Genomic DNA, 26,787 nt, shown 5'->3' on the forward strand with positions numbered 1-26,787 from the left:
CTGCAAACTCTTGCAAAGTCCTGGTCTATACCGCAATGGTTGAATTTAATTTTTCTTTTTTCCTCTCTGCACTTGCAGGTCAGAAGATTCTTCACCACAGAAGTGATGTCTTAGAAACTGTAGTCCTCATCAATCCCTCAGATGAAGCAGTTAGTACTGAGGTAAGTAAGAAATACTTTGTTGAACATGTCATGAAAGCTCCGCTAAGTGGACATGATGAGGGCACTGAGGCAGATGTAGTTGAGGTGATTATGGAGCATCAGTCACTGCCTGCCAGCTTAGAGGCTGACAAACTCAAATATTATTTTTCAAAGTCTTAGCAGATGATTAGAGCAGGTCCTGACTGTGAATGAAAGGGTATATTTGGAATAAATATAATGAAAAATGTCACCCATCCCTTGATCTTTTCCTGGTTTCCCAGACTCCTAACAAATTGTCAGAAGCATGGGACAGAAACACACCTCTGATCCCAGCGTTCCTTTTCTCATAATGCATCAAATTCTCTTCTTGATGGAGTGGAGGCAGCTGTGGTTAAGCTTTTCTTTTGCTTTGCCATTGTTTGGTAGCTCTAGGTGCCTATTTTACATATGAAGAAAGTGTCTGAAGGTGCCCAAATTTGGGTCTGAGAGAATTACCAGCTATGTGGTGATGACTCTAGTTTGATCTATCTGGCCTTCAAAAAGCATGTGACATGATTAGTGAACCCTGGAGAGTGCCCATAAGAGGACTGCCAATTCCTTCTGAACTCAACAGAGTCAAAGAACTGATTGTGTAGCTCAAAGACAAAATTGATTCATTTAGCTAGTGAGAGGGTTGAAATAATAGGGATAATTGCATTGCTGGTCTGTGCTGGGAAGCACTGCCACAGTCTAATTTCTTTTGGGAGATAAAGCAGTTCTGCTGGTGGTCACTGGTGAAAAAACCGTTTTGCTGTCAATTGTTAAAAGATGTTGAACACAAACAGAAGAAAGGTCTCCAAAACAAATGAAGTTTCTGAACCTTTAGAAGTTAAAAAGCCACCTTAGTCAATGGGAACTTACTTACTAAAATACAGTGCATGAAAATTTCTTACAAGCCATTAGAGGTGCTTGGTAAGGACAAGGGGGTCACGAGGATAGCAGCTCTATGGATTCATTCTGAGTAAAAAGCCCTCAAGTGTGTGCATGTGTGAAGGGGTTGGAAGAGACGAAAAACTACCAAAAGCTGGGAAATGCTATTTCTGTTACTGCTGCTTGTCGTTCCTTTGATGGATGACTACATAGAAGAATATGATCTACACCCATTAATGATTTCTGAACCCTGGGCTTACTCCATTGGCTCTGGAAGATGTTTGGCTATGTTACTGTAAATTTCATCTCACAAAACTGTGGGAAGTGATCTTTGCTTTCATCCTGCCTAACTGGCCCCAGTCAGACAGATGAGACTTAACTTGGCTGGCTAAGCAAGGCTCTGAATAGACACAATTCAGAAAGACACCATCAAAAAGAGGTGGCAGAATTAAATCAGAGGTTGGAGTAGACATTCTCTGTTCACTATGGCAAATAGAACTCAATTTCATATATCAGAGATTTCCAGGGTGGGTCTGGGGGAGACAGAAATATACCATCTGAAGCTCTGACTTCACCTGAAGAGGAACTGGCATCTATTCACTCAGGAAAAAGACAAAACACACAAAAAAGCAAAATCAAACCAAAGTAAAACAGCAGCATAAAAAAAGAAAACCAAGCCAAACAAGAAAACAAAAAAAATTAGAAATAAATACAATATACGTCGTAACCTGGTGGTAGTCCACACATGATAGTGGCCAAAGCTCCTGTCATGTCCTGTCAAATGCCAAACACCTCCCATAAGAAAGAGGCCCAAAGAGAGAGAGATTGTTGTTTCCTGAAGAAAACCCCAATGAACATTTACTTCCTTTTTAGGAAGTCCCCACTCCATTGCTTTAATGTTCCTGTGACTGTACCATATCATATGTACCATATCATGGGAAACCACTGATCTGCTGATGTGCTGGTCTCTGTTCTCACTCCATCTTAATCTCTGTTTTGACTGAGCCTACATCCTGCTGTGCACTTTCTTCAACAAGTTTTGAACTTTAACCAGCAGTTAAACTGAACAGAATCATCACCTTGCAGTATTTCTTCTAAAATTAAGTGGTCTTGAAATCAGGAGGCAAATTTCTGGTCATTCTTCAAAAAATCTTATTTGTACCCAGACACAGAATCTATGTGTCTCTTAAGGTCCTCCATGTGTACACATTATGATCTGTAATCTGCAAATATTTATTTACTTTCTTGGCATAGTTTGCTAACTCTGCAGAATGTATTTTATTGTCAATTAATAAAATTGAAGGGGAATTATATGACAGTCAAATATCAGTGATTTCAGTGATTGACAAGTCAGGAAGTAGTTTTACTGTTGGAAAACCCGATGAGTTTACACAAAAGTCAGACTGATAAGCACTGCTGGCAGCAACAAAAGAAAACTTAGAAGAGGAAGCCAGTTCTGATACAGTTATAATAGAGTGAAAACAGAAAAGATTTGAGTAATGCACATCAGACAAATGTTTGCACTTATCTATATTTTTGTCTGAAGTAGAAATAGATACATTAATACAAATACTTACAAATCATTGTATTTCTGAATATGTAATTATTCAGTGCAATTAGTGGCACTCCAGCACTAGTCCTATGTTTAATTAAAGGAACTTTCTGCTGCTCAGTATCAGGGTCATTTATTTAATAAAATAAGAGTGAAGACATGGTTGAATTGGGATCTTCTTTGAGATACATACTCTCTGATGTGTGTTTTCTTGTTGTACTAGAAATGTGAGTTGTTCAGCAGAGATTCAAGTTAAGCCTCCCTGGCTCAGCCTCCTGGCATTCACAAGAGTTATTTGGAGAATTGATTGCTTAATAATCAATGCAAACCTTGGAAAGAATATCTTGCTAGGAGAGCTGAGCTGATTGTGTCATCTCCATGGAGATGGAGCTTGGGTGCATTATCATGGGGGCTGTCGCAGATGGACTCTGCTCATTTGCTCAATTAGTTTAATATGTGAATAGCCTTGTTCTGAAATTACTGTTCTGGTTTGATTTAATTCTTCCTTAAGAGAGGAATTAGTGCACTTAAAATTCATAGCTTACTATAGACTGAATTGGTATTTCAGTGTTGGGTAAGACTTTTGAAGTATTTGCAAAGCATTTACTCAACATTATAGAATCTTACACAGGTTTTGTTTAGTTTTCTTCCTAAATTTAGAATATATGGCTTTCTCTTAGCATGCACATAAATCTCCCCCTTGGAAGTGGTAAGCAAGAACAATTAGCAGCTGTATTGAGGGTCAAGTAAAGTAACGAGCATGTGCTCTTAAATAGTTTACCAAGGTTGTCCTGATACAATTCTGTAAAAGTATACCAAGAACTATACTATGAATAAGTTTGTTGCTAAAATAATGTTTTCTTCATTCACGTTGTATTCTGTTCTGCTCTTTGCTGGTTTTTTCATGTCATTAATTTGGTTTATTCTTCAGACCTTCTTTCTAATTCCATCTTGCCCCTCCTTTTTTTCATGTTTTCCCCTTTCTCTTTGTCTTTTGTAAACAGCAGTGTGACTCCATAATGTTTTGGGAGTCCCGTTCCAGAGACTGGTTGTAAATTAGGAGAAATAAACTCTGTGTTCTCACTAGACTATTGAAACACATGGTCACTCCCATTATTGATGTATTTCTCTTCTTCACTCTAGGTGCGCTTAATGATCACAGATGCTGCAAGGCACAAGCTCCTTGTTCTTACTGGCCAGTGCTTTGAAAACACAGGAGAACTCATTCTTCAGTCAGGGTCCTTCTCCTTCCAGAACTTCATTGAGATCTTCACAGATCAAGAGGTATGTTTTGAAAAGTGTCTTCCATGCGTTGTTACTGGCAGAGACTCCTAGGAAGGCTAAAAGTGTCTGTCTTGTTAGAGTTACCATAGGCAGCCTGGTGATGCTGCTCTTTACTCTTTATTATAGGCTTTCTTGCAAAAAATTTATTTATTTTACTTTAGATTTAATGTAAATTGCCTAACAAAATAATTTAATATTAATTTGGGAAATTAAATTACAACTTCCAGAAAGAAAAAATCAAGGAATCCTTGAAATTGGAAGGAGATAGTCCTGTGTTTAAAATACACATTTAAGGTGCACATATAACGTAGTCGAATTAAACTTGACACCAGGTTCTTGCCTGTGGCTAATTAGCAAGTGGCATTAATAAGACAGAGTGTGTTAGAATAACTGTATTTTTTGCACCATCTACCTGCTTAACTTTTTTATAGTAGTGTCTAAAATATGGCCAGTGAATCTGGCTTTTACATACCAAAACGATAAGTATTAAATATACCAGTATTTACCATTTGTTTCATGACTTGTTACTTTGCTCTCTTCCTTAATGCACTGTGTCTGAAAGTTCCCATAGGGCAGGAATCCATAGTAAACAAGCTGTCATACTTAATTTGGCTGCCATATAGAGTATATATTAAATAAACTGTATGGCTGCATCCATACAGATTTAGTTTCCACTATTAATTAGAAGCATGTCAGTAGGCTGAGGTTTGAAAGTTCAGCACTGAAATAGCATAGTTTGCATGAGCTCTAGTTTGACCTTACTGTATCCATTTGATCTTTCTCAAAGTCTCTTTGTTCAGCAAATGGTTGAGGAGAGAGCTGGATTCCTGCTCCCTGAGACAGTCCTGGGACCTAAAATTCACTGGCACTTCTCAGAGTTACTTTTCTATGAAATTAGAAGCTCAAGTTCCTTATGTCTGCCTAATTAGTGACATCATTACTTCATGACTACATGCAAAACTAGGGGCAAATGCCACCATTACCATTAGGAAACAAAATTATTGCTTGGAACGTAGGAGGATGGGGCTTGGCCATGAGCTGCAGATGCTGTGGGGTTGCTGCAGTAGTGGGTGTTCAGGACACACTCCTGTGGGCTATGAGTAAGGCTCATTTGGCTCATCTCTGTGGCTGGCAGTGTGCTCACCAGCCAGCTGGCGTGGCTCTCAGCAAGTGCTGGCTTCCAGCCTATTGTTCCTGAAGCCTCAGGGTCTCAGTGTGTCTGCAAGCTTTCAAAAAAGAAAGATCATGTTTGTCATACTGCAGTTCATGTGTGCAACATTTTTATTAAAAATTGAAAAGAATTAGGAAAAATGGTCTAGAAAAAGTGGCTACTGGTTTTCTATGTGGTGACGAGATGAAAGAATTACTGTGCTGTCCTGATCCTAGTGGACTTGGCAGTGACAGATTTACAGTTGGACTCAACAATATTAAGGGTCTTTGGCAACCTAAACAATTCTGTGATTCTATGACAATGTAGGGTGGGAGTGTTTCTGGCCTCTGCCCATTTTTACTTCACTGGGCCAATCCTGAACTAAGGTCAGGAATGTGCTTGCAAATAAGTAAATACACTTTGGGAGATACTTGTATAAAGTCTAATTCAGAAATCTGTCTCTAGTATGCAGAACTCTCTTCAGGAAAAGTCTGAAAGCAGATTTTTCAATTTATCCTATGTGGGAAGGTGTGAAATGTCCCATTCCCCTGCTTCTGCAACAGCAGCTAAAACATAAAAGTTTTTCTTTGTACCTTTGTGATTCAGGGTAGGAAGTAATAACCATGTTTTCTCTGAGCAGCCAATTTACTGTTTGTCTTCACTGGCTGAGACACCTTTAAAACTCAAGCATTCCTCAACAGATGTCTTTCAATGTTTAAAAAAAGGTTTATTCAGGTTTACTGGTATATTTCCTTGCTCACGCAGTGGTTTTGAATTTGGAGAAGAGAAGGAATAGCTACATCTTTTTGTTACTGTCTATGCCTAGTGTCACCATTTGAAATTCAAATCCATTGAATACTTTTTTCTGAGGCATGACTGAATTTGCTATTCCTAACAGATACAATCTGTGCCTGGAATAAATGTCCTTTAATTTTTCATTAGCCTGGGCTTCCAGTGGCTTAACACTGTCTGTATTATGCATGCCAACTTTAGGGAGCAAAAAAGTCAGAATTTAGAAGTATGAAGCAGAAATCCAAATATGGTATAATATAAACTGGAGAGGAGTCACCCCAAACCTTGACACAGTATATTCATTCCCCAGTATGTTACCAAATAATTTTGTTTTATCTAGACAGAAAATCGGCCCTTTATGAGACACAGTCTGTACTCCAGTTTTATTTCCTTATGCATGCAACAGACTTGGATTTATTTATTCAGAGTAAATGATTTTTTCTTACATTTGGCTCTCCTAATAAAAACTCTCTCAGTGTTTTCAACCCTGATCAGAGACATGTCATAAGAAGTACTCTTGAGAATCTAAATCCATTTCAAAGCTGTCATCTGTGCTGCCCCTCTTTTCTTAATTCTGCAATTAACAACAGTAATGATTCCCCAATTGTCCTTATCTTTTAACTTTTTCAGCCTTTTCCCCATTTATTCTTTCTGCTTTGTTTTTTCATTTGCTGTCATTCAGATAGGGCCATATCTGACATATGGGTGAGATTTATTTATACTCCTGTCAAATGGTTTAGATACTCAGTAACAATGATACAGGAAGGTAGAAAATATTTATTTTGGGCTTTATTTATCTCTTGGTTGGACTGGTATTTTTAAAACAGCCACTGCATCTTTGTTGAGTTATATGTTTGGTGAATGCTCAAAAATAAGTTATGTAACACAAAGAAAAAACTACACACAGAGAGGCCCAAAGAGATCCAGCACAATCAAAAACATCATTAATCTTTTATATATTAATTTCCTCTGTTGATACAGCTTGTGGTCCAAGAATTCCCAAATATTCAGTAGTGTTATCTGTACCATCCTTGTGAAAAATGTTCTTAAATCTTGAATTGACAACTGAATCTCTGCAAAGAAGATTATGGTACTTTTGTGATGATGTGCTGGCACATTTTCCACTGACATTTAATATCTGAATTACTTCTCTACAGAAGTTTGGTTGTCTCTTTGTTAAGGGCAAATAGAACAGAAATAAGCTGCATTTTACTGAATTGTCAGTTAAAAAAAGTCAAATGAAAGTATCTGTGGGACTGAAATAAGGTAAAATATGTCACACTTTTTCATGTTTGTCTCCTTATCTGGAACCATCAAATACTGTTTTTTAGTTCAGAAAAACAGCCTGGGATAAAAAATGGCTCTTTGTACTGTGGAATGGAAATTAATATTTTCTGTGCCTTTTTTTGCAGCAGTTGGTTTTGGTACTAGAATGTTAAGTAAAACTGGCAAAATTAATAGAATTACTCCAGATTTCAAATTTTGTGGTCCATGAATTTTGATTCAAACTAGTGACAAGAGCATTTTTAACCCTATTTTTTTTTCCCTTGATCTTTCTTTGGCTCTGGACCTTGGGATCTCAGAAGTACAAAATTCAGAATTATAGATTCATAGAATCATTAAGATTGGAAAAGACAAATTCACAGAATTGTTTGGGTTGGAAAAGATCTTAAAGATTATAAAGTCCAGCTCTTACCCAACACTTCCAAATTTAACACTAAACTCTGCCCCCAAGCACCAGCACATCTACAGATCTTAAATACCTGCAGGGATGGTGACTCAACCACTTCCCTGGACAGCCTGGTTTAGTGTTTGACAACCCATTTGGGGAGGAAATTTTCCCTTTTACCCAATCTGAACTTCTTCCGGTGCAATTTGACACCATTTCTTGTCCTCCTGTTATTTGTAACTTGGGAGAGCAGACCAAGTCCACACCTGGCTACACCTTCCTTTCAGGCAATTGCAGAGAGAAATAAGATTCCCCAAGCCTCCTTTTTTCCAGACTAAACAACCTCAGCTCACTCAGCCACTCCTTGTCAGACTCGTTCTCCAGGCCCTTCACCAACTCCGTTGCCTTTCTCTCGACATGCTCAAGCTCCTCAGTGTCTTCCTTGGAGAGAGGAGCCCAAAAACTTACAGTTATTTCCATTTCTGAAGTATTAACTCATTTCTTAATCACAGAATCATTAGGGTTAGAAGGGCCATCTGGAGATTATCCAGTTCAAGCCCACTGCCAGGGCAGGGTCACCCAGAGCAGTTGACACAAAAACTTGTCCAAGTGGATTTTGAATATCTCCAGAGAGGGAGACTTCAGAGCCTCCCTGGGCAGCCTGTTCCAGTAGTCTGCCATCCTCAACATAAAGAAGTTCTTCCTCATTTTGAAGTGGAACTCGTGTTTTAGCTTATGGCCATTGCTCTCGTCCTGTCACTGGCTACCACCAAAAAGAGTCTGGCACATTCCTCTTGACACCTGCCTTTGAGATATTAAATATGTATTGACAAGAACACCTCTCAGACTTCTCTGGACTAAACAGGCCCCGTTGCCATGTTCTCATCCTAAGAAAGATGTTTCAGTCCCTTCATCATCTCTGTGACTTCTGCTGGACCCTTTGTAGTTCTCTGTCTTTCACGATCTCTGGAGACCAGAATTGAAAACAGCACTCCAGATGTGGTCTCACTAAGGCTGAGTAGAGATCATCTCCCTCAACCTTCTAGCTACACTCTTCCTGATGGAAGAGTAGCTTTTCAGGAATGGTGTCCTCTAGGGATACAATTGACCATCTTGGCCACAGGGACACTTTGCTGGCAAATAGTCAACTTGGCATCCACCAAGATTCTCGGGTCATTCTCTGCTTCTCTGCAGAGGTGCTTCCCAGCAATTCAGCCCCCATCCTGTTACTGGTACTTTGGGTTACACCTCCCCAGATGCAGAACCCTGTACTTGCCTTTGTTGAACTTCATTCTCTACACCCAGTTCTCCAGCCTTTTGAGGTCATGCTGAATGGCAGCCCAGCCTTCAGGTGTATCGGCCACTCCCCACAGTGTCATCAGCAAACTTGCTCAGGGTGCATTCCATCCCTTCATTCAGGTTGCTGATAAAGAGTTTGAATAAGACTGGATTCTCCTCAGCTGATTACAACTCTCTGAGCTCTGTTATTCAGCCAGTCCTTGATCCACCTCATTGTCCATTCATCTAACCCACATCTCCTGAGCTTTATTTACAAGGATGTTATGGGAAACCGTGTCCAAAGCCTTGCTGAAGTGGAGGCAGAGAACATCCACTGCTCTCCCCTCATTGACCTGTCCTGCCCTGCCATCATGGAAAGCTGTCAGATTGGTCAGCATGACTTCCCCTTGGGGAATCTTTTCTGACTGCCCTTGATGTCCTTCTTTTCTTTTATTTGCTTGGTGATGACCTCCAGAATGACCTGTTCCATCACCTTTTGAGGAGTAGAAGTAAGGCTGACTGGCCAGTGTTTCCTGGGTCCTTTTTCTTCCCATTTTTTAATAGAGGAGTAACACTGACTTTCCTCCAGTCATCATCCACCTCTCCTTTTCTCCATGACTTTTCAAAGAGTGTTTTAGTAACATCTGCCAGCTACTTCAGCACCTGTGGGTGTATCTCATCAGGACCCATGGATTTATGGGTGTTATGTCTGCCCAGCCAATCTCTAATGCAACCCCCTAGAACCAAGAAAACTTCCTTTTATCCAACCTCCCTTATCTGCAAGATCTGAGGGCTGGCCTCAGCAGTAAAGACTGAGGCAAAGAAGGCATTCAGTAATTCCACCTTCTCTAAGTTTTCCATAACCAGGAGACCAATCTGATTTATCAGTGACCCACATTTTCCTTATTCTTCCTTTTGCTGCTGATGTACTTGTAGAAGTCCTTCTTGCTGTCCTTGATGGCCCTTACCAGACTCAGTTCTAGCTGGGCCTTGACCTTCCTTGTTACATCCCTGCATATTCTGACAATGTTCCTATAGTTCTTCCATGTGGTCTGTGCCTTTTCTCACTTACCATAAATTTCTTCCTTCCATTTGAGATTTACTAGAAGCTCCCTGCTTATCCATGCAGGTCTCCTGACCCTTTGGTTGCTCATTGGGAATACACTGGTCTTGAGCTTGAAGGAAGGATGCTTGAATGCCGACTAAGTCTCTGGGACCCCCATATTTTCCAGAACCCTAAACCATGGAATTCCTCCAAGTAGTCTTTGAAGAGGTCTAAGTTCAGGACCTCTGAACTTAAGTAAGCAGTAAATCCTGAACTTAAGCCGTAAGTCCTGCTTACTGCTTTGCTTCCTCACAAGATTCTGAATTCCAGCATCTCAGGATCACTGTTCTGGAAAACTCTCCTGCAGCCAATCTTGATAAATCCAGGAGCAGTACTGGCTTTTCAGGAGCCAGCCCACAGAAAGACCTGCACAAACAGTGGTGTGATAGAATATATCCCAAGAGAAGCAGAAAGGGTGGCAACTGCCCCTGGGAGGATGCTGCTTCCTCTGTGTGGCAGTTGCTTTCTGCTTGTTAAGAGGTTGTACTTTGTCCTTTAGATACTTGGCTGTCTCTTCTGGGTGCACTGGACCAGCTGGGAGACTCATGAGCCCATGGTAGACATACAGTGGCAGCTCAGGCTGCATTATCCCCACAGTCTTCATGCCCTCTCAGTATAATAGTTAGGATCATCCTTCTATAAAGTATGAAGAAGGGAAGGGGGAGCTTTATATCCTGTTGTCCTTTGGGCAGTACTGACCAGAAATAAGGTCCTCCTTTGTATTTTAAAAAAATAAGGCAGTAAAATAGTTGTGATACCAGCTTACTTTAGTATCTAGAATGGGGACTCGCCAGTGCAGAACCAAATGAAAAAGATTTTATCTATCTGATCAGGAACTATGTGTTGGCATTAACTGTCATTAAAAAATAAATTTGTTTGCATCTTCTTGTGTTTTTGTTTTATAACCCTAGATTGGTGAATTGTTGAGCACCACACACCCTGCCAATAAAGCCAGCCTAACTCTTTTCTGCCCTGAAGAAGGGGACTGGAAAAATTCCAACCTTGACAGACACAACCTTCAAGACTTCATTAACATTAAACTCAACTCAGCTTCCATATTGCCTGAGATGGAAGGACTCTCTGAATTCACAGAGTATCTGTCAGAATCAGTAGAAGTACCATCGCCTTTTGACATTTTGGAACCTCCAACCTCAGGAGGTTTCTTGAAGCTCTCCAAACCCTGCTGTTACATTTTCCCAGGGGGAAGAGGGGACTCTGCATTGTTCGCAGTGAATGGATTCAATATGCTTATCAATGGAGGATCCGAAAGAAAATCTTGTTTTTGGAAGCTTATCCGGCACTTGGACAGGGTAGATTCTATTCTGCTCACTCACATCGGAGATGACAATCTGCCAGGAATCAATAGCATGCTTCAGCGAAAGATAGCTGAACTAGAAGAGGAACAGTCCCAAGGGTCTACTACCAACAGTGACTGGATGAAAAATCTGATCTCGCCTGATTTAGGAGTTGTGTTCCTTAATGTACCTGAGAACCTGAAGAACCTGGATCCTAATTTTAGAGTAAAAAGGAGTGTAGAAGAAGCTTGCTTTACTCTCCAGTATTTAAATAAGTTGTCTATGAAACCAGAACCTCTTTTCAGAAATACAGGAAATACCATTGACCCCATCATTTTATTTCAGAAAATGGGAGTTGGCAAACTTGAGATGTATGTGCTTAATCCTGTCAAAAATAGCAAAGAGATGCAATATTTTATGCAGCAGTGGAGTGGTACTAACAAAGATAAAGCTGAATTCCTGCTACCTAATGGCCAAGAGCTAGACATTCCCTTATCCTATTTCACCTCTGTCTCATCCCTGATTGTGTGGCATCCAGCTAATCCTGCAGAAAAAATAATCCGAGTTCTCTTTCCTGGAAACAGCACCCAGTATAATATTCTAGAGGGACTAGAAAAACTCAAACACTTAGACTTCCTTAAACAGCCAATGGTTACACAAAAAGATCTAACTGGGAACATTGCTAGTCCAGCTGTGAAACAAGCGAAATTGAAACAACGAACAGATAGCAAGGAGAGTCTGAAGCCTGCTGCAAAGACACCACCAAATAAGCCTGTCAGAAAGGAATCTAAAGAAGAAACACCAGAGTCTGTGAAGCCTAGTCCAGTACCAGAAAAGCCTCAGAAGCTGGAAAGTAAAGAAAAAGTTCCAGTTAAAAAAGAAAAACCAGCAAAAGTAGAGACCAAACCAATAGTGGTGGAAAAAGACATAGCAAGTAAGGAAGAACAACTAGTGAAATCTGAAATTCCTGAAAAACAAGGTACAGATGTAAAACCGAAAATGTCAAAGGAGAAGACAGTGAAAAAGGAAGTCAAAGCAAAACCTGAAGAAAAGAAGGAGGACAAAGAAAAACCAAAGAAAGAGGTTTCTAAAAAAGAAGAGAAAACACCCATCAAAAAAGAGGAAAAACCAAAAAAAGAAGAGATCAAGAAAGAAGTTAAGAAAGAGGTGAAAAAGGAAGACAAGAAGGAAGCTAAGAAAGAAATAAAGAAAGAAGTTTCAACAAAAGAAGCTAAAAAAGAAGTTAAAAAAGAAGAGAAGAAGGAAATCAAGAAGGAAGACAAAGAAGCCAAAAAGGACATCAAAAAGGTTCCTAAAGAAACAAAGAAGACAGCTACTCCTTCAAATGAAGCCAAAAAGCCAGCAGCAAAGCCTAAGCCACAAAAGAAGGAGGAACCTGCTAAAAAAGAAGCAATAGCTGCTGGAAAGCCAAAGGAAAAAGGAAAAGTTAAAAGTGTGAAGAAGGACCTCAAAGTCAGTGGAGCACAAGCTGCCCTTGCAGCAGTTGGAGCCACAACTGTAGCAGCTGCAGAAATTACAGCCGGTGGAAAGGAGCTTGAAGCAGAGAGATCCCTTATGTCTTCACCAGAGGATTTAACAAAGGATTTTGAGGAATTAAAAGCTGAAGAAGTAGAAACAATAAAAGAAACAAAATCTGAAGTTGCACTTATAAAGGATGATCTGAAACTCACTGGCACAGTACAAAAAGACACTTTTGAAGTACAAAAAGAAAAATTGGATAATGAAGGACCTGCTGAGTCATCTGATGAAGGCATAACTACCACAGAGGCTGAGGGTGAGTGTGAACAGACACCTGAAGAATTGGAACCTGTGGAAAAACACAAGGTTGATGACAACGAAAAGTTTGAAGATGAGGGAACTGGCTTGGAAGAATCATCTGAAGCAGATTATGAAGAAAAGGCAGAGACAGAAGAAGCTGAAGAACGAGATGAAAATGAAGTAGAAAAAACACAACTGGATGCCACAAAACCATATGTGGAAGAATCAAGAAAAATTCCAGATGCTTCAGAAAAAGTAATGACTCAAGTAGATACTAACATTAAAGATGAAAATTATATAGAAAAGGCAGATTATGAGGCATCTGATGAACGAGCTGAAGAAGACAGGGAGGAAGCAATAGAAAAGGCAGAAACTGAAGAGACTGAAGAAGATGAGGAAGACAAAGCAGAAGATATCAGAGATGAAGAAGAAACTGAAAAAACAGAGGCTGAAGAAGAATACGTGATGGCTGTGGTAGACAAAGCTGCAGAATCTGGTGAAGCCGAGGATAAGTATGGCTTACTCATAATTACACCAACTAAGCGCTCCGAGTCTCAGTCTCCTGTGATTGAACCAGCTTCTTCTATCCATGACGAGACACTGCCTGGTGGTTCAGAAAGTGAAGCCACTGTTTCTGATGAAGAAAACAGAGAAGATCAACCTGAGGAGTTCACTGCTACTTCAGGTTACACACAGTCCACCATTGAAATATCCAGTGAACCAACTCCAATGGATGAAATGTCAACACCCCGAGATGTCATGAGTGATGAAACTAACAACGAGGAAAGCGAGTCACCCTCTCAGGAATATGTGAACATTACCAAGTATGAGACATCACTGTACTCTCAGGAGTTCAGCAGAACTAAACTTTCTCCACTTCCAGATGCTTTTAATGGGTTATCGGAAGGATCCAAAACAGAGGCAACAGAAGGAAAGGATTATAATGCCTCAGCTTCCACCATCTCACCACCCTCTTCATTAGAAGAAGACAAATTCTGCAAATCTGCATTCCAAGATGTATACCGGCAAAGAGAAAGTGAAATCCAAGGCACTGACAAATTAGAAATCAGAGAACCTTATCAAGAAGATGGTGGAAAACATAGTTCAGCCAAAAGTCCAGCTGACAGTTTGTCCCCTCCATCGCCTGTTGCCAAAACACCACTGAGTGAACGCAGTGTGAATTTTTCGCTCACTCCCAATGAGATCAAGGTTCCTTCTGAGTCTGTCCCCACTGCTAAATTGCCTGATGTACACCAAGAAGTTGCTGAAGAGCACTGCACAAGCCCTGAAGATAAAACATTAGAAGTAGCATCTCCGTCACAGTCTGCTGCTGGTAGTGCTGGCCACACACCTTATTATCAGTCTCCCACTGATGAAAAGTCCAGTCAGCTTCCCTCTGAAACCAGTGAAAAGTCAACAGAAGCTCCTGTTAGCTTTGAGTTCAGTGAAGTTAAAGATGAGTCTGAGAAATGCAGAATAAGCCCTATGGATGAGCCCGTGCCAGATTCAGAATCTCCTATTGAAAAGGTTCTCTCGCCTCTGCGGAGTCCTCCACTGATAGGTTCAGAGACCACTTACGATGCATTTTTGAGTGCTGATTTAAAGTCTCCTACCAGAGATTATGGAAGTCCTTCTGAGGGGAAACCTGAAAAGGAAAAATCACCTGTTCAGATGAGCCCAGCTTCTGAAGCAAGCTCTGTGGGCCTCTTCCAAGAAAAACAAGATGAAAAAAGCATGGAATTTATGGTAATTAAGGAAGGCTTCAGCCTGGAAAGGAAAATGGAGGATACAGAACCCAGCAGCTCCCAGTCTTCACTGGTCTTGGATGAGCGGAAGTTAGCAGGTGATCTCTCACCAACTCAAATAGATATCAGTCAGTTTGGTTCTTTAAAAGAAGATACCAAAATGTCAATTTCTGAAGGCACTGTCTCTGACAAGTCTGCAACCCCCGTTGATGAGGTTGTTGCAGAAGACACCTATTCCCATATAGAAGGAGTAGCTTCTGTCTCTACAGCATCTGTTGCCACTAGTTCATTTCCAGAACCAACTACTGATGATGTATCTCCTTCTTTGCATGCTGAGGTTGGTTCTCCCCACTCTACTGAAGTTGATGATTCCCTTTCAGTGTCAGTTGTTCAAACACCAACAACTTTTCAGGAAACAGAAATGTCTCCATCTAAAGAAGAGTGCCCAAGGCCTATGTCAATTTCTCCACCAGATTTCTCACCTAAAACTGCAAAATCAAGAACACCGGTGCTTGATCACAGATCTCCTGAGCAGTCAGCTATGTCAGTAGAATATGGCCGGGAGTCACCTGAGCAGTCTTTAGCAATGGATTTTAGTAGGCAGTCTCCAGAATATCCTGCTGTAGGCTCTAGTGTACACCATATATCTGAAAACGGACCAACAGAAGTAGATTATAGCCCTTCAGATACACAGGAGTCTCCTTTTGCACAGAAGATTTCACCTGTGGAACAATCATCTTACTCTCAAGAGAAGGATATTTCAGAAATTATTTCAGTTTCTCAAATTGAAGCTTCATCCTCAACTTCATCAGCTCATACACCTTCCCAGGTAGCTTCACCACTGCCAGAGGAAACTTTTTCAGGTGGTGTTCCACCCAGAGAGATGTCACTGCATTCTTCTTTTACCTCAGAAAAGGTGCAGAGCCTGGGGGAAAAGCTGTCACCGAAATCTGACCTGTCTCCACTAACTCCAAGGGAATCTTCTCCCCTGTATTCTCCTACTTTTCCAGACTCACCTCCTGCAAACACAGAAGCAGTGTCAGCTAGTCACACACCTTTGTTGTCACAGCGTGTGTCTCCTGTCAAAGCTTTTGGTTATCAGGAACCCCTATCAAAGCACAGTCCAGAACCTTTACTCAGCCCAGATAAAGAAGATTCAGAGAAAAGCAGCAGGTCACCAGAAGAACTTAGTTATTCATATGAGGCCAGAGAGAAAAGTACGAGGTCACCAGAGAATATCAGCTATTCCTATGAGGCAGTCGGAAAATCTACTGGATCACCTCAAGCTATGGATTATTCCTATGAGACAAGCAGAAAAACTACTAGGTCTCCTGAGACCACAGATTATTCCTATGAGATAACCAGGAACACTACTAGGTCACCTGAGGGTACAGACTATTCATATGAGATAATTGAAAAAAATATGAGGTCATCTGATGTCACAGATTATTCTTATCAGATAACAGGGAAAACCACTAGATCACCAGAGGCCACAGATTATTCCTATGAGACAGCTGGGAAAACCACCAAATCACCTGAAGCCACAGATTATTCCTATGAGTTAACTGGGCAAGCTACCAGATCACCTGATACTATGGATTATTCCTATGAAACAACAAGGAAAACCTCTAAGTCACCAGAAGCCATTGGCTACTGCTATGAGACAATTGGGAGAGCCACCAGGTCATCAGAGGCCATGACTTACTCTTATGAGACACCTGGGAAAGCCTCCAGTTCACCTGAAGCCACAGATTACTCGTTTGAGACAACAGGGAGAGCTAGCACTGAGAGGTCACCTGAAGCTACCAGCTATTCCTATGAAGCAAGTGCACATTTTACTCCGAGTAAATCGTTAGCAGAATCCCGTCAAGATGTTGACTTATGCCTTGTGTCCTCTTGTGAATATAAACATCCCAAAACTGAACTTTCACCTTCATTTATCAACCCAAATCCCCTCGAGTGGTTTGCAAGTGAAGAACAGTCCCAAGATCAGGAGAAGCCGCTAACTCAGTCTGGGGGAGCTCAGCCTCCTTCTGGGGGAAAGCAGCAAGGGCGGCAGTGCGATGAAACTCCTCCCACATCTGTGAGCGAGTCTGCCCCGTCTCAAACCGATTCGGATGTTCCCCCGGAGACTGAGGAATGCCCTTCCATCACTGCAGATGCTAACATTGACTCAGAAGATGAGTCGGAAACCATTCCAACGGACAAGACAATTACATACAAACACATTGACCCACCACCTGTCCCAATGCAGGATCGCAGTCCTTCCCCCAGGCACCCTGATGTTACCATGGTTGATCCAGAGGCTCTGCCAGTTGAACAGAATTTAGGTAAACCTTTGAAGAAGGACCTCAAAGAAAAGACAAAGACAAAAAAGCAGGGTACCAAGACCAAGTCATCTTCTCCTGTTAAAAAAAGTGATGGTAAATCAAAACAAGTGGCTTCACCAAAGCCAGCTACAAAAGAATCTTTAGACAAAATTTCCAGAACAGCTTCTCCCAAAAAGAAGGAATCTGTGGAGAAGGCAACCAAAAATATCTCTAATCCAGAGGTAAAGTCTCGAGGGGAAGAGAAAGATAAGGATACCAAGAATGCAGCAAATACAACAACATCCAAGTCAGCAAAGACTGCAACCACAGGTAAAGACAAATAGTAATGCCCTGGTGTTGTGATTTTCTTAGTTGTTGCAGTGTAGTTAGTTTGCTATTATATCAGCTTAAAGTGTGGTTTGTGGCATATCCTTGAAGAAAGTTCAGGTTTTAAGTACAAACCTAGCATGTAAATGCCACATTTAAATGCATGAAAGTCACTACTTTCACTTCTATAATCTGAGAAAATTGACATCCGTTTGCCCAGAGAGTACATAAAATAGAAAGAATTTAATACAAGCTGTCTAAACAGTTAACCACCTAATAGAATTGAAAATACCACTTTTGTAGGTGAAGTAAAATCAGTAGCAAGGTGAACCCTTTTATTCATTGTGAGAAATAAGTAGATACAATTCTCTTTAACATAAATTAATGCAATTTAATATTGTGCGAGGCAAAGTCACTATCTCTCTTTGGATCCTCTTATTACTTTGCTGAATTGATTTTAAAAGCAGCATTTAAAAAAAAATTAACATTTTGAGTGAAGTAAGCATGTACATCACATAATCCAGTCTTATGCCATCACTGGTAACTGAATATATAGAAAATTAATGTAATTTTGAATGTCTGTTGTACATTCTAAGAAGCAAAAAATTGTGAATTAGATTACTGAAGGAGGTATTGTGCTAATTGGTTGTTTCCAGCAGACCTTCTTAGGCACTATTTGGGGGATAGTTTGATTTTTCTGCTGTGAGGACTGATGTTTGTTGAAAGCTTCTTTACAAGGAGCAGTTCTAGAATTCAGCACAAACAAACCAGTCATCAGCTGTCCTTAGCTTCCCCATTTTTGGTAGTCCACTGTTCCTTTCTCACCCCATCATTTGCATCTCTGTTAGAAGATACATTTCAAAGCAGCAATGTAGTTATTCTTGCTGTGCATTTCTGCAGCATTTAAGTTCTCGTCATTAGGCATACTTCTCAGGTATATGCTGGAATAATTTGTAATGACATAAAATTGTAAAAAGATAGCAACAAGTATCATAATCAGTGTTGGTATGTACAAATTAAAATGACATTTGAGATTTTTTTTTATCATCAAAGATGATAAAATATTTTGTAACAAAACCAATAGCAAAACCTGTCTAAATCAGGAAATCTTATCACTTCATTTGGCATTTTGCCCTGTGGTGAGTGTCAGAACATGCTAGACAACTGTAAGGGAGTTTTCTGGCCTTACACTGTTTGACCCTAAATTGGTCATATTGCTCAGATAATTGTTTACCAAGCTTAATCAACACGAGAAAGCTAATAAACCATAAGCATTGATCATCTGGGTAAAATTACTGACTGAAACCCGATTTTTAGTTTACACCATGATTTTAGAGCAAAAGATGTGATTTTTTGTGTAATAGTTTTAATGTGTTTACATGTTGCACTTCATTTTGACTGAAGCTCTTAGAACAAGTATTGTATATACTGTGTACAGCAGCTTCCCCCTACTTTTTGTGATAAGTAGCTTTTTGCAATAAGTAGCTAATTTATGAATGCAAATAAGGATACAGCAGGCAGACAAATACTTGACTGTGTTCCCTGAATTGCTTTGCAACTTCCTCCTTCCAAGTTCCTCTTTGTGCTCATGTGTAGTAGCTTCCTAATGCACCTGTAAGGCAGCCTGAGCACATCAATTGCTATCATGTCTTGCTATGTACCTCAGATTTAAGGACAGCTTCAAATTTTCATGGCCTCCTGTCTGATACAAGATTTTATGATCAGTCATACCCTAGACTTTCAAAAAGCTGCCCTTCTTCATCAGGAAATAATAGCAGTATTTCCTGAATGGTAATTCAGTAATCACAGCCCTGCATAGTAATTGTTGGATAATAGTAGTATATTACTGGAAAAGGTTCAGCCAAATTTTTGTTATATGGTAGTGATTTTTTATTGTATTATATAGTTCCAGTTTTTCAGGTTTTTGCTCCCATTACAATCATAATTGGGGTACAACAAAGCTGTAACTTGCCATTGTATGTAGGAGGGTAATTCCATAATTGGCCACATCTCACCTCAGTGGTTATAACAGTAATTAATAAATGCATGCTTTTAACCAGCCTGTGATATATTCTTTTGTTGTTTGGTTTCCAAAGGACCTGGGAATACTAAAGTGGCAAAATCTACAGCGGTGCCTCCAGGACCTCCAGTGTATTTGGATCTGGTGTACATTCCCAACCACAGCAACAGCAAGAATGTTGATGTTGAGTTTTTCAAGAGGGTGCGGTCATCCTACTATGTGGTGAGCGGGAATGATGCCGCGGCCGAGGAGCCAAGCAGGGCTGTTCTGGACTCCCTGCTGGAGGGCAAGGCACAGTGGGAGAGTAACATGCAGGTAGGCTCTTCATTTCTATCTCAACCTGGAAATCTAACCTTTCTCAGCTATGAGAAACTAGAGCATCTCTGGCACAGATGGTGGCTGCCAGAGAATGGGGCCCTGGCTTGGTTTGAAAGACAGGTGTCTGCCAAGAAAGACAGGAACCTCCTTTGGAATGGAGAATATGATGAGAGGATAGAGGACCTGCACCCAACACCTTTTACCTAGACCAATTCTCCCGGTATCTCTGTCCTTCCCAGACAAACCCCCAGGTAAAAAGAGAGAGTAGCTAGCTGCACTCTTCCCCTGAGTGTGGCAACTTCTTTTGCCTTTCTTAAGTACCCCATCATTATTATCTCCAATCAACACATGTGGGAAAAAATTCCTTGAAAGAAAGAAACAAAAGGAAGAATCCTAAACCCCAGCAGGCACCCTGGCTGGGCACCAGTGATGTGTGAAGCACAGAGCTGCACTGCTCTCCCTTCAGACCAGTTCCTGGTTTTTAAAACAGTTAAGAACTGGTTTATAGGGCCAGCTTGGCCATCTCATAATTTTACTACACCACATACATGATCTGACTTTGGCATTGTTGCAGTTTTGAGTAGGGAAGAAATGTTTCACACTTTCTAGAGAAATTACATGCATTTGGAAACTTCATGTGCCTTTCCATTATGATGAATAAGTGAAAAAAATATTTGTCTGTAATCTGAAGAATTATCAGTGCAGATTGCAACCTTATGCTTCTCTTGAAAGCTGCATCTCAGCACTGTGAGAAACAAGCCTCACTCTTCAACATTTTTAAAAGTTGAATAAGGGATAAAAGGGACAGTAAACAGTGATGGGTGTGTAGCTGTAGCTAGAGGCACACTGGCTAATCATAGCAAATAATACATAGCTAATCTTATGTACTTTTTCATTGCATTAGTCAAATACATATTCATAAAGATTAAACATATTCAAACATTTCTTTAAAGTTGTTTACATGTTCCAGGGATTCTTTAGCTTGGTTCAACCCCTGACCCATCTTTTTAGAGTGCATGCAGTAGTCATGGATGTGATTTTGAGAGTCATGTCTCACTTATGTGGTTTCAGCAGGCGACAGTGATAGTTGAAGGGTCAGTGGCAGGGGTCTCTACATCTGTTCCTCAAATGTTATCTGACCATGCAGACCGTTTTAGCTATTTCCACAAGTATTTTAAATCAACATCAGCTATTTCACAAATTCATCTGTTTTTCTCACTTCTGTCAGTTAGTTATAAAAACAAAGACATCAGTTATTATTCCACAACTACAGTTACTTCTGCAAAAGTTAACACATAGCATCCACTTTAATATTTTGTGAAAGCTTAAACTATAATTTATGTTTATCACACTAAAATATACAAGTTACACAGGGACCAAGACACTGGCACAAAAAGCTGACAAATTATACTATATCGAATGCACGTAAAAGGGATTACAAATTGTACTATATCAAAATTGTGGTGATTAATAATAATTTGCAAAAGCCAATACATAACAGCAAAAGCCAAGAACTACATAGTTATTTATAACACCACCTTACAAAACCAACATTTTATTTTTATAAACCTTATTTTCAGTCATTCTATCTTACCTACATGTTGATTTCTTTTTATCCATCCATTTATTCAAGTATTTATTGCAAAAAAATTCACTCTTTCCAAAAGGGAAACATACTTGTTGGCTGGGGCTTCTTGAAAAGACATTTTACATATCAACTGTTTCTGTGGTCCATGCAATAGGACTTTTATTTCATGTTGCAGGTGACTTTAATCCCAACCCATGACTCGGAAGTGATGAGGGAATGGTATCAAGAGACCCATGAGAAACAGCAAGATCTCAACATCATGGTTTTGGCAAGCAGCAGCACTGTTGTTATGCAAGATGAATCTTTTCCTGCATGCAAGATTGAGCTGTAAGAACAAGACCGTGCATCACAAGATTAAACTGTGTTTCCAGAAATTCTTCCGTTTGAAAACACCTTTCCTGAAAATTCAAGTCATCTATTTCAACTGCTGAACTATATACCTGCCAAATGCTATACTGTGTCACAGTGATGCAAGTCACTAATATTTTTCAGTCTTTGTTGGTTGCTAAGGGAAATAACAGTCTTCCCATAGTAGAGTACAAATTACTGCGAAAATACAGATCAGTTGCATCTCCACTGAACATTTTGAAACCATGCACTAGCAACCCCAATTGACTTTTGCCAGGTAGAGGCATTTGCCCTCTAAAGAAATACAAAGAGAGAAAGAGAGAGAGGGGTAGGAGGAGAAAGTAGTATATTATTAGGTCTGCATTAGTCTCATGGCAATAGATGTATCGCTTACTAGAGTCTGCTTATGTTCTCACATGAGAAGAAAGTCTTAAATTTTTATCAATTTGAGCTATCACTATGGGGATCCTTTTTTTAAAGAATTAAGTTAGCTCAAACATAAAAAGAAAGAGAACATGGCTAGGAAGGGATGTATGACCTAATCACTCATCAGCAGCTTTCCACTTTAATTTGAACTCTGCATACTGACACACCCTAACAATCATAGGCCAAATATGCATGTAGCCTGCACCCCATCCAGAAGTCTAAAACCTTTCTTACAACATGCAGAATTGTTGGTCTAAGGCATGCTTCCAGCGAAAGCCCACTCACTCCAGCCAGAACTGACCAGTCCACATGCTTGAAAACACCCATGTCCACTGTCGATTAACTGAAGCAAAATACCAAAGCGGTCGGGAGTACATACAGTAGACAATTTGCCTTAGAAAGTGACTTGAATGTACAAAGAAACTTGATGCACTTATTTTTTAATGCTGAGACAGCAAATTTATAAAACATCTGTGTAGGATCATAGTTACACCAGTAAAGAAGCGTGAATGTGCATGTGTGGTATTAGGAACTTATCTGACTGGTCAAATGGTTTGGTGCTATGAATTACATATACTAGTTATGTGAACACTTCACAGATGCACCTGGACAGCTCAACAAGGCAAGATGAGCTTTTTTTTGAAGGCTCCTTTCGTACTGTGGAAGCAAGATAGAAGTGGTGTCTAGTATCAGAGTTACAAAATTTAGTGAAACATTCAGAATGATGGAAAAGGTTACCTGTGAGCCTGTACAGTATTCAGCCTTCCTTTGTCCTACCTGATTTCATTTGTTTAATTTAAGAGTGAACATGGGAACAAATGTACAGAAGCCTTTCTTTTTAGTGCTGCATGAACTTTTAATACATGACTTGTAACAAACATTTTCATTTACAGGTAAATGCAAAGAAAACTTTTTCAGGTGAAGGCATTCTTTTTAGTAGTTTTGTAAGATAAATGAGTGGTGTTGTTTAAGATTCTAGTGAGAATTGATATTGAGGTAAAATTTATTGAAAACAGTCAACTGTCAATACCTTTTTCAGGAGACGGGTGTAGAAGGATACCCTCATAAAATTATTCTGTTGATGGTGACAGAAAATGGGATTTGAGAAGTTGATTGCCCAATACTTAAAAGGTTATAACTTACATTCTCAACTCTCACAAGATCTTGGAAAAGGATAGAACAAGCAATAAGCAAAAAGTCCCTTCTCTTCCCTTTTCCTTCCCTTCCTTTCCCTTTTCTTCCCCTTTGCTTTCCTCTTTCCTCTACTCTTTCCTTTCCTCCTCTCTTTCCTTTACTCCTCTCTCCTCATCTCATTTCCTCTCTTTTTACTCTTTCACATCCTTTCCTCTTCCTCTTGTTGCCTCTTCCTTTACACTTCTTTTTTTCTTCCTTTTCTTTCCTTCTTCATGCCTCCATTCTTTTCCTTCTCTATACTGTTTGCAGAGGAACAGCACCACTGCTCTGTGATTTAAGACAGTTTGGATTTTTTAGTCTCAGAAATTTTACCCCAATTAAAAAAATCTTGTTGCATTGCAGAAGGTCTTCAAATCTGAATTTAAGAAGGTGTAAAGGCCTACAGCATGGAGTTACGTGCTGGTTGTATGAATCACCATTATGGCTGTTAAGTTTTACAATGTAGTGAACTATGACCTCATTTTCTCTACTTATAATTTATTTCAATTTTACATTGTTAGGATATTTTTGTTTAATAGGTGTAAGTTTGCACTCCTAATTTTTATGAGGGTTTTTTAATACTGGTTTAGGGTCTTGTAAATGTGGGCTTCTCATGCCCATTTAATGCTGTGAATTACTGTCAGTGGTTGAGGTTTTGATTTATTTTTAATGTCTTCTCTTCTTTAGATTTCTCTAGCAATGCTGTCTTATTTATTGCTATACCTTTTAAGTAGTTAAGAATAACTCAAAGTGACTACGGCACAAAAGGCAGATGGAAATGTATTGTGAAAACAAGCATGTTTGCTGGGCTCATGTAATTCACTTAAAAATGCTTTTGTAATACATAGTCTACAAAGATATGGGATAACTTTGCAGACTATGTTGTATAATTTTGCAGGTATGTTCTGCAGAATTTTTGGCAGAACAGTTGTACTGTTTCTACAATTCTTTCTGATTTGTCTATTATATAGTTCAGAATTCAAACCTTTTGAGTGGGTGGGAGCAGATTTTCTGATTTTCTGACAACACCTGACATGGTTTGTATCTCTGCTTTGGTAGAAAATTGTTTTAAGTACAGCAGTGGTTTTGTGACTAATCTCACTTATGCCACTCACTCCTGTGAATCAGGAGCAATTTCACTACTGTCAGGGAAGTTACAGTCATCTGATCCTACTGTAAATTAAATTGGAATCAAGCCTTAAATATGCCCAAGCAAATTTAGGATGGCTGAAACATTTGTTTTACTTCTGAAATAATAATTATAATTAGACACATGTACATTTGCTTTTTTTGCTGCTACAAGAATATTAAAACCATGGTCTGGCTATTCTGAGGTATTGTAATGCCTGTTCCATCCACTCCCTTCCAAATGGCAATGGCACCTAGATTCAACACTGCGATGAGCTCCTCCATTGGCTCCTCTTGCCCTTAATGACTTTTCTGCCTGTGGATCTAATCTACCTGTGCTAATCCTAGTACTACACAACTAGTTTAGTGTAACAGTCATCAAAATGTACTGTGTACATTAACGATGAGTGCTGTTGATCAGCATAGATTTCTAGGAGCATGGTTTGTTATTGATTACTCTAATTGTAAAGATTCAATATCTGAGTGCAAAGAACACTCCATTTCAATGATGGTATTACCCATAACAGCATTCCCAGTCATGATCTTTATGCTATTAATATAATGCTTCATAATTCAATGAAGAATTAACTTTGGGGATCCCATCCCACTCTTGAACTTGGACAGGGCCTCTCTTGCATGCCTTTTCAAAGTCCTGTGGTGGGCCTGACTCATTGACCTCTATTTTCACCCCATCTTTCATAGAAATCACTTTTGATTTTTTTTTTACTTATTTTACATACTGTGGTGAATGGAGATAACTGTGTATATGAATGTTGGGGTTTTTTTAATTGTCTATGATAGCTTATGCATTTTAGGAGAGTTCTGGTACTCTTTTACTAAGGTTTAATAAATTTGTTAATTGAATTTTCAATCCCTCCCAACACAAGCAAATGAGTTCCAAGGAGCACTTGCTGTGCATTTGGGACATTTCTGTCATGCGCTTCTCTTTGTTCATCTGTCGCCAGAGGTTCTTGCTCAGTAATGATGTTTATGAGAGAAATAGTAATTTTCTTGATCTGGATTTACTAGAATATGAAAAAATATTATGTTTACACTTGAAAGAAAAGCTTTCATCATTTCACTTAATAATTGAACAAAACACTAAAATCAACTAGGGGTAAGCATTTCTTAGAATGCAATTATATTATCCACCTGGTTTAAAAATGTTTGCTATTTTAAATTTGAAAAAAAAAAGAAAAAACTCGTGTTTGTTGTGACTTTACAAAAAAATTCTAAAAAAAAAGAGTAACTAAATAAAACAATAGCATAAAATATAGAAAGAAAAAAACTTAAGAAGCAGCTTCTCTCTACTAGGCTAACTAAGTGCTCCAGAAGGCAGGAGCTACCTCTTCAAGACTGGGCTGTAATCTCAATGTAAAAGACAAAATCTGAAATATGCTTTCACGCATTTGCATGCAGCCATTATCTTCCAAACTATGGAAAGAAAGTCTTGTGGCTGGCTGAGAAGCACCTCACACACCTCCTCTCTCTTGTTCTGAATGGTGTTTGTGTCAGTCTGCAGCTGTGTATGGTATTATGTCTTATAATCCTGCATCACTTCTATTCTATCCAGTCATATCTAATGTAGAAAATTAGTTTCCAGTGAAAGTAATATGTAGTGCTTTTATGATATTTGTGTGCAATATCCCCTCTTCCATTGAGGATATTTGATGTAAAGGAATCAAACTCAGTTCCACAATAAAATACAAAAGTGGTAAAGTGGTGTTGACATGTTTCTTGTCTTTGTGTGTGTATGTATTTTTAAGTTCTCTCTTTCTCTTAGTCATGATTACCTAGTCTATGGGGTTTTTTTTTTTCTGAAGATCAGTGATTATTTGAATGCCAGACAAACCCCAATCTCTCTTTAGTAATTGGAAGATAAATGTGGAAGGATACTTTTATCTTGTGGTGTGAAACATTACCATGATGTACCATGACATGGCTTCTCTTTGTTGTTCTCATTCCTGTATTCCTCAGCAGAATGAGAAAACACCTCATTTTCAGTAAGTACACAGTCACAGATGATGCCAAATAAAGTTATATGAAACTGAGCCCACCATGAGGTCTTTTCCAAAGTTGAAGCAGTTCAACAAGAGTGTGTAGCTTGTCTGCAGTAGTCATGGACCCTTCCTGACCATCATTGCCCATTCGTCTTGGTTGGATGGGACAGAGTATGTGGGGAAGCTGAGCCCTCAGTTCAGTTTTTTACTCTATAAATGTTAGACTTCCTCTGCTGCTGTTGAGGGAGGCTGTAACATCAGGCTTTCTGCCTTTGTATTGGCTTGCAGCAGTCAATGGTGATGGCATGAAGGCAGGTAAAGACTGGAGCAGCAAAATGCAAGGGGTGCTCATTCCCAGGAGAAGCAGAGGTCCTGTGGGATTTCCTCCACCCCCAGACAGCAATCCTCTTTTGCAGGCCCTTATTCATCTCCAAAGTCTAAGGGTTTCTTTC

General features: G+C 39.6%; 1 protein-coding gene across 1 annotated transcript in view; it reads left to right on the plus strand.

Moving 5' to 3' along the window:
- Nucleotides 1-26,054, plus strand: part of MAP1B (microtubule associated protein 1B) — a 70,028-nt gene extending 43,974 nt beyond the window's left edge. The window contains exons 3-7 of the mRNA XM_054652056.2: nt 79-161; nt 3,745-3,885; nt 10,791-17,337; nt 19,431-19,669; nt 21,436-26,054. Coding sequence (XP_054508031.2) covers nt 79-161; nt 3,745-3,885; nt 10,791-17,337; nt 19,431-19,669; nt 21,436-21,591 — 7,166 coding nt within the window. The 3' untranslated portion in view covers nt 21,592-26,054. The remainder of the gene's footprint in view (nt 1-78; nt 162-3,744; nt 3,886-10,790; nt 17,338-19,430; nt 19,670-21,435) is intronic.
- Nucleotides 26,055-26,787: the final 733 nt, after the last annotated feature.

The sequence above is a fragment of the Agelaius phoeniceus genome, chromosome Z, assembly GCF_051311805.1.
Source record: "Agelaius phoeniceus isolate bAgePho1 chromosome Z, bAgePho1.hap1, whole genome shotgun sequence".
Classification (NCBI taxonomy): Eukaryota; Metazoa; Chordata; class Aves; order Passeriformes; family Icteridae; genus Agelaius; species Agelaius phoeniceus.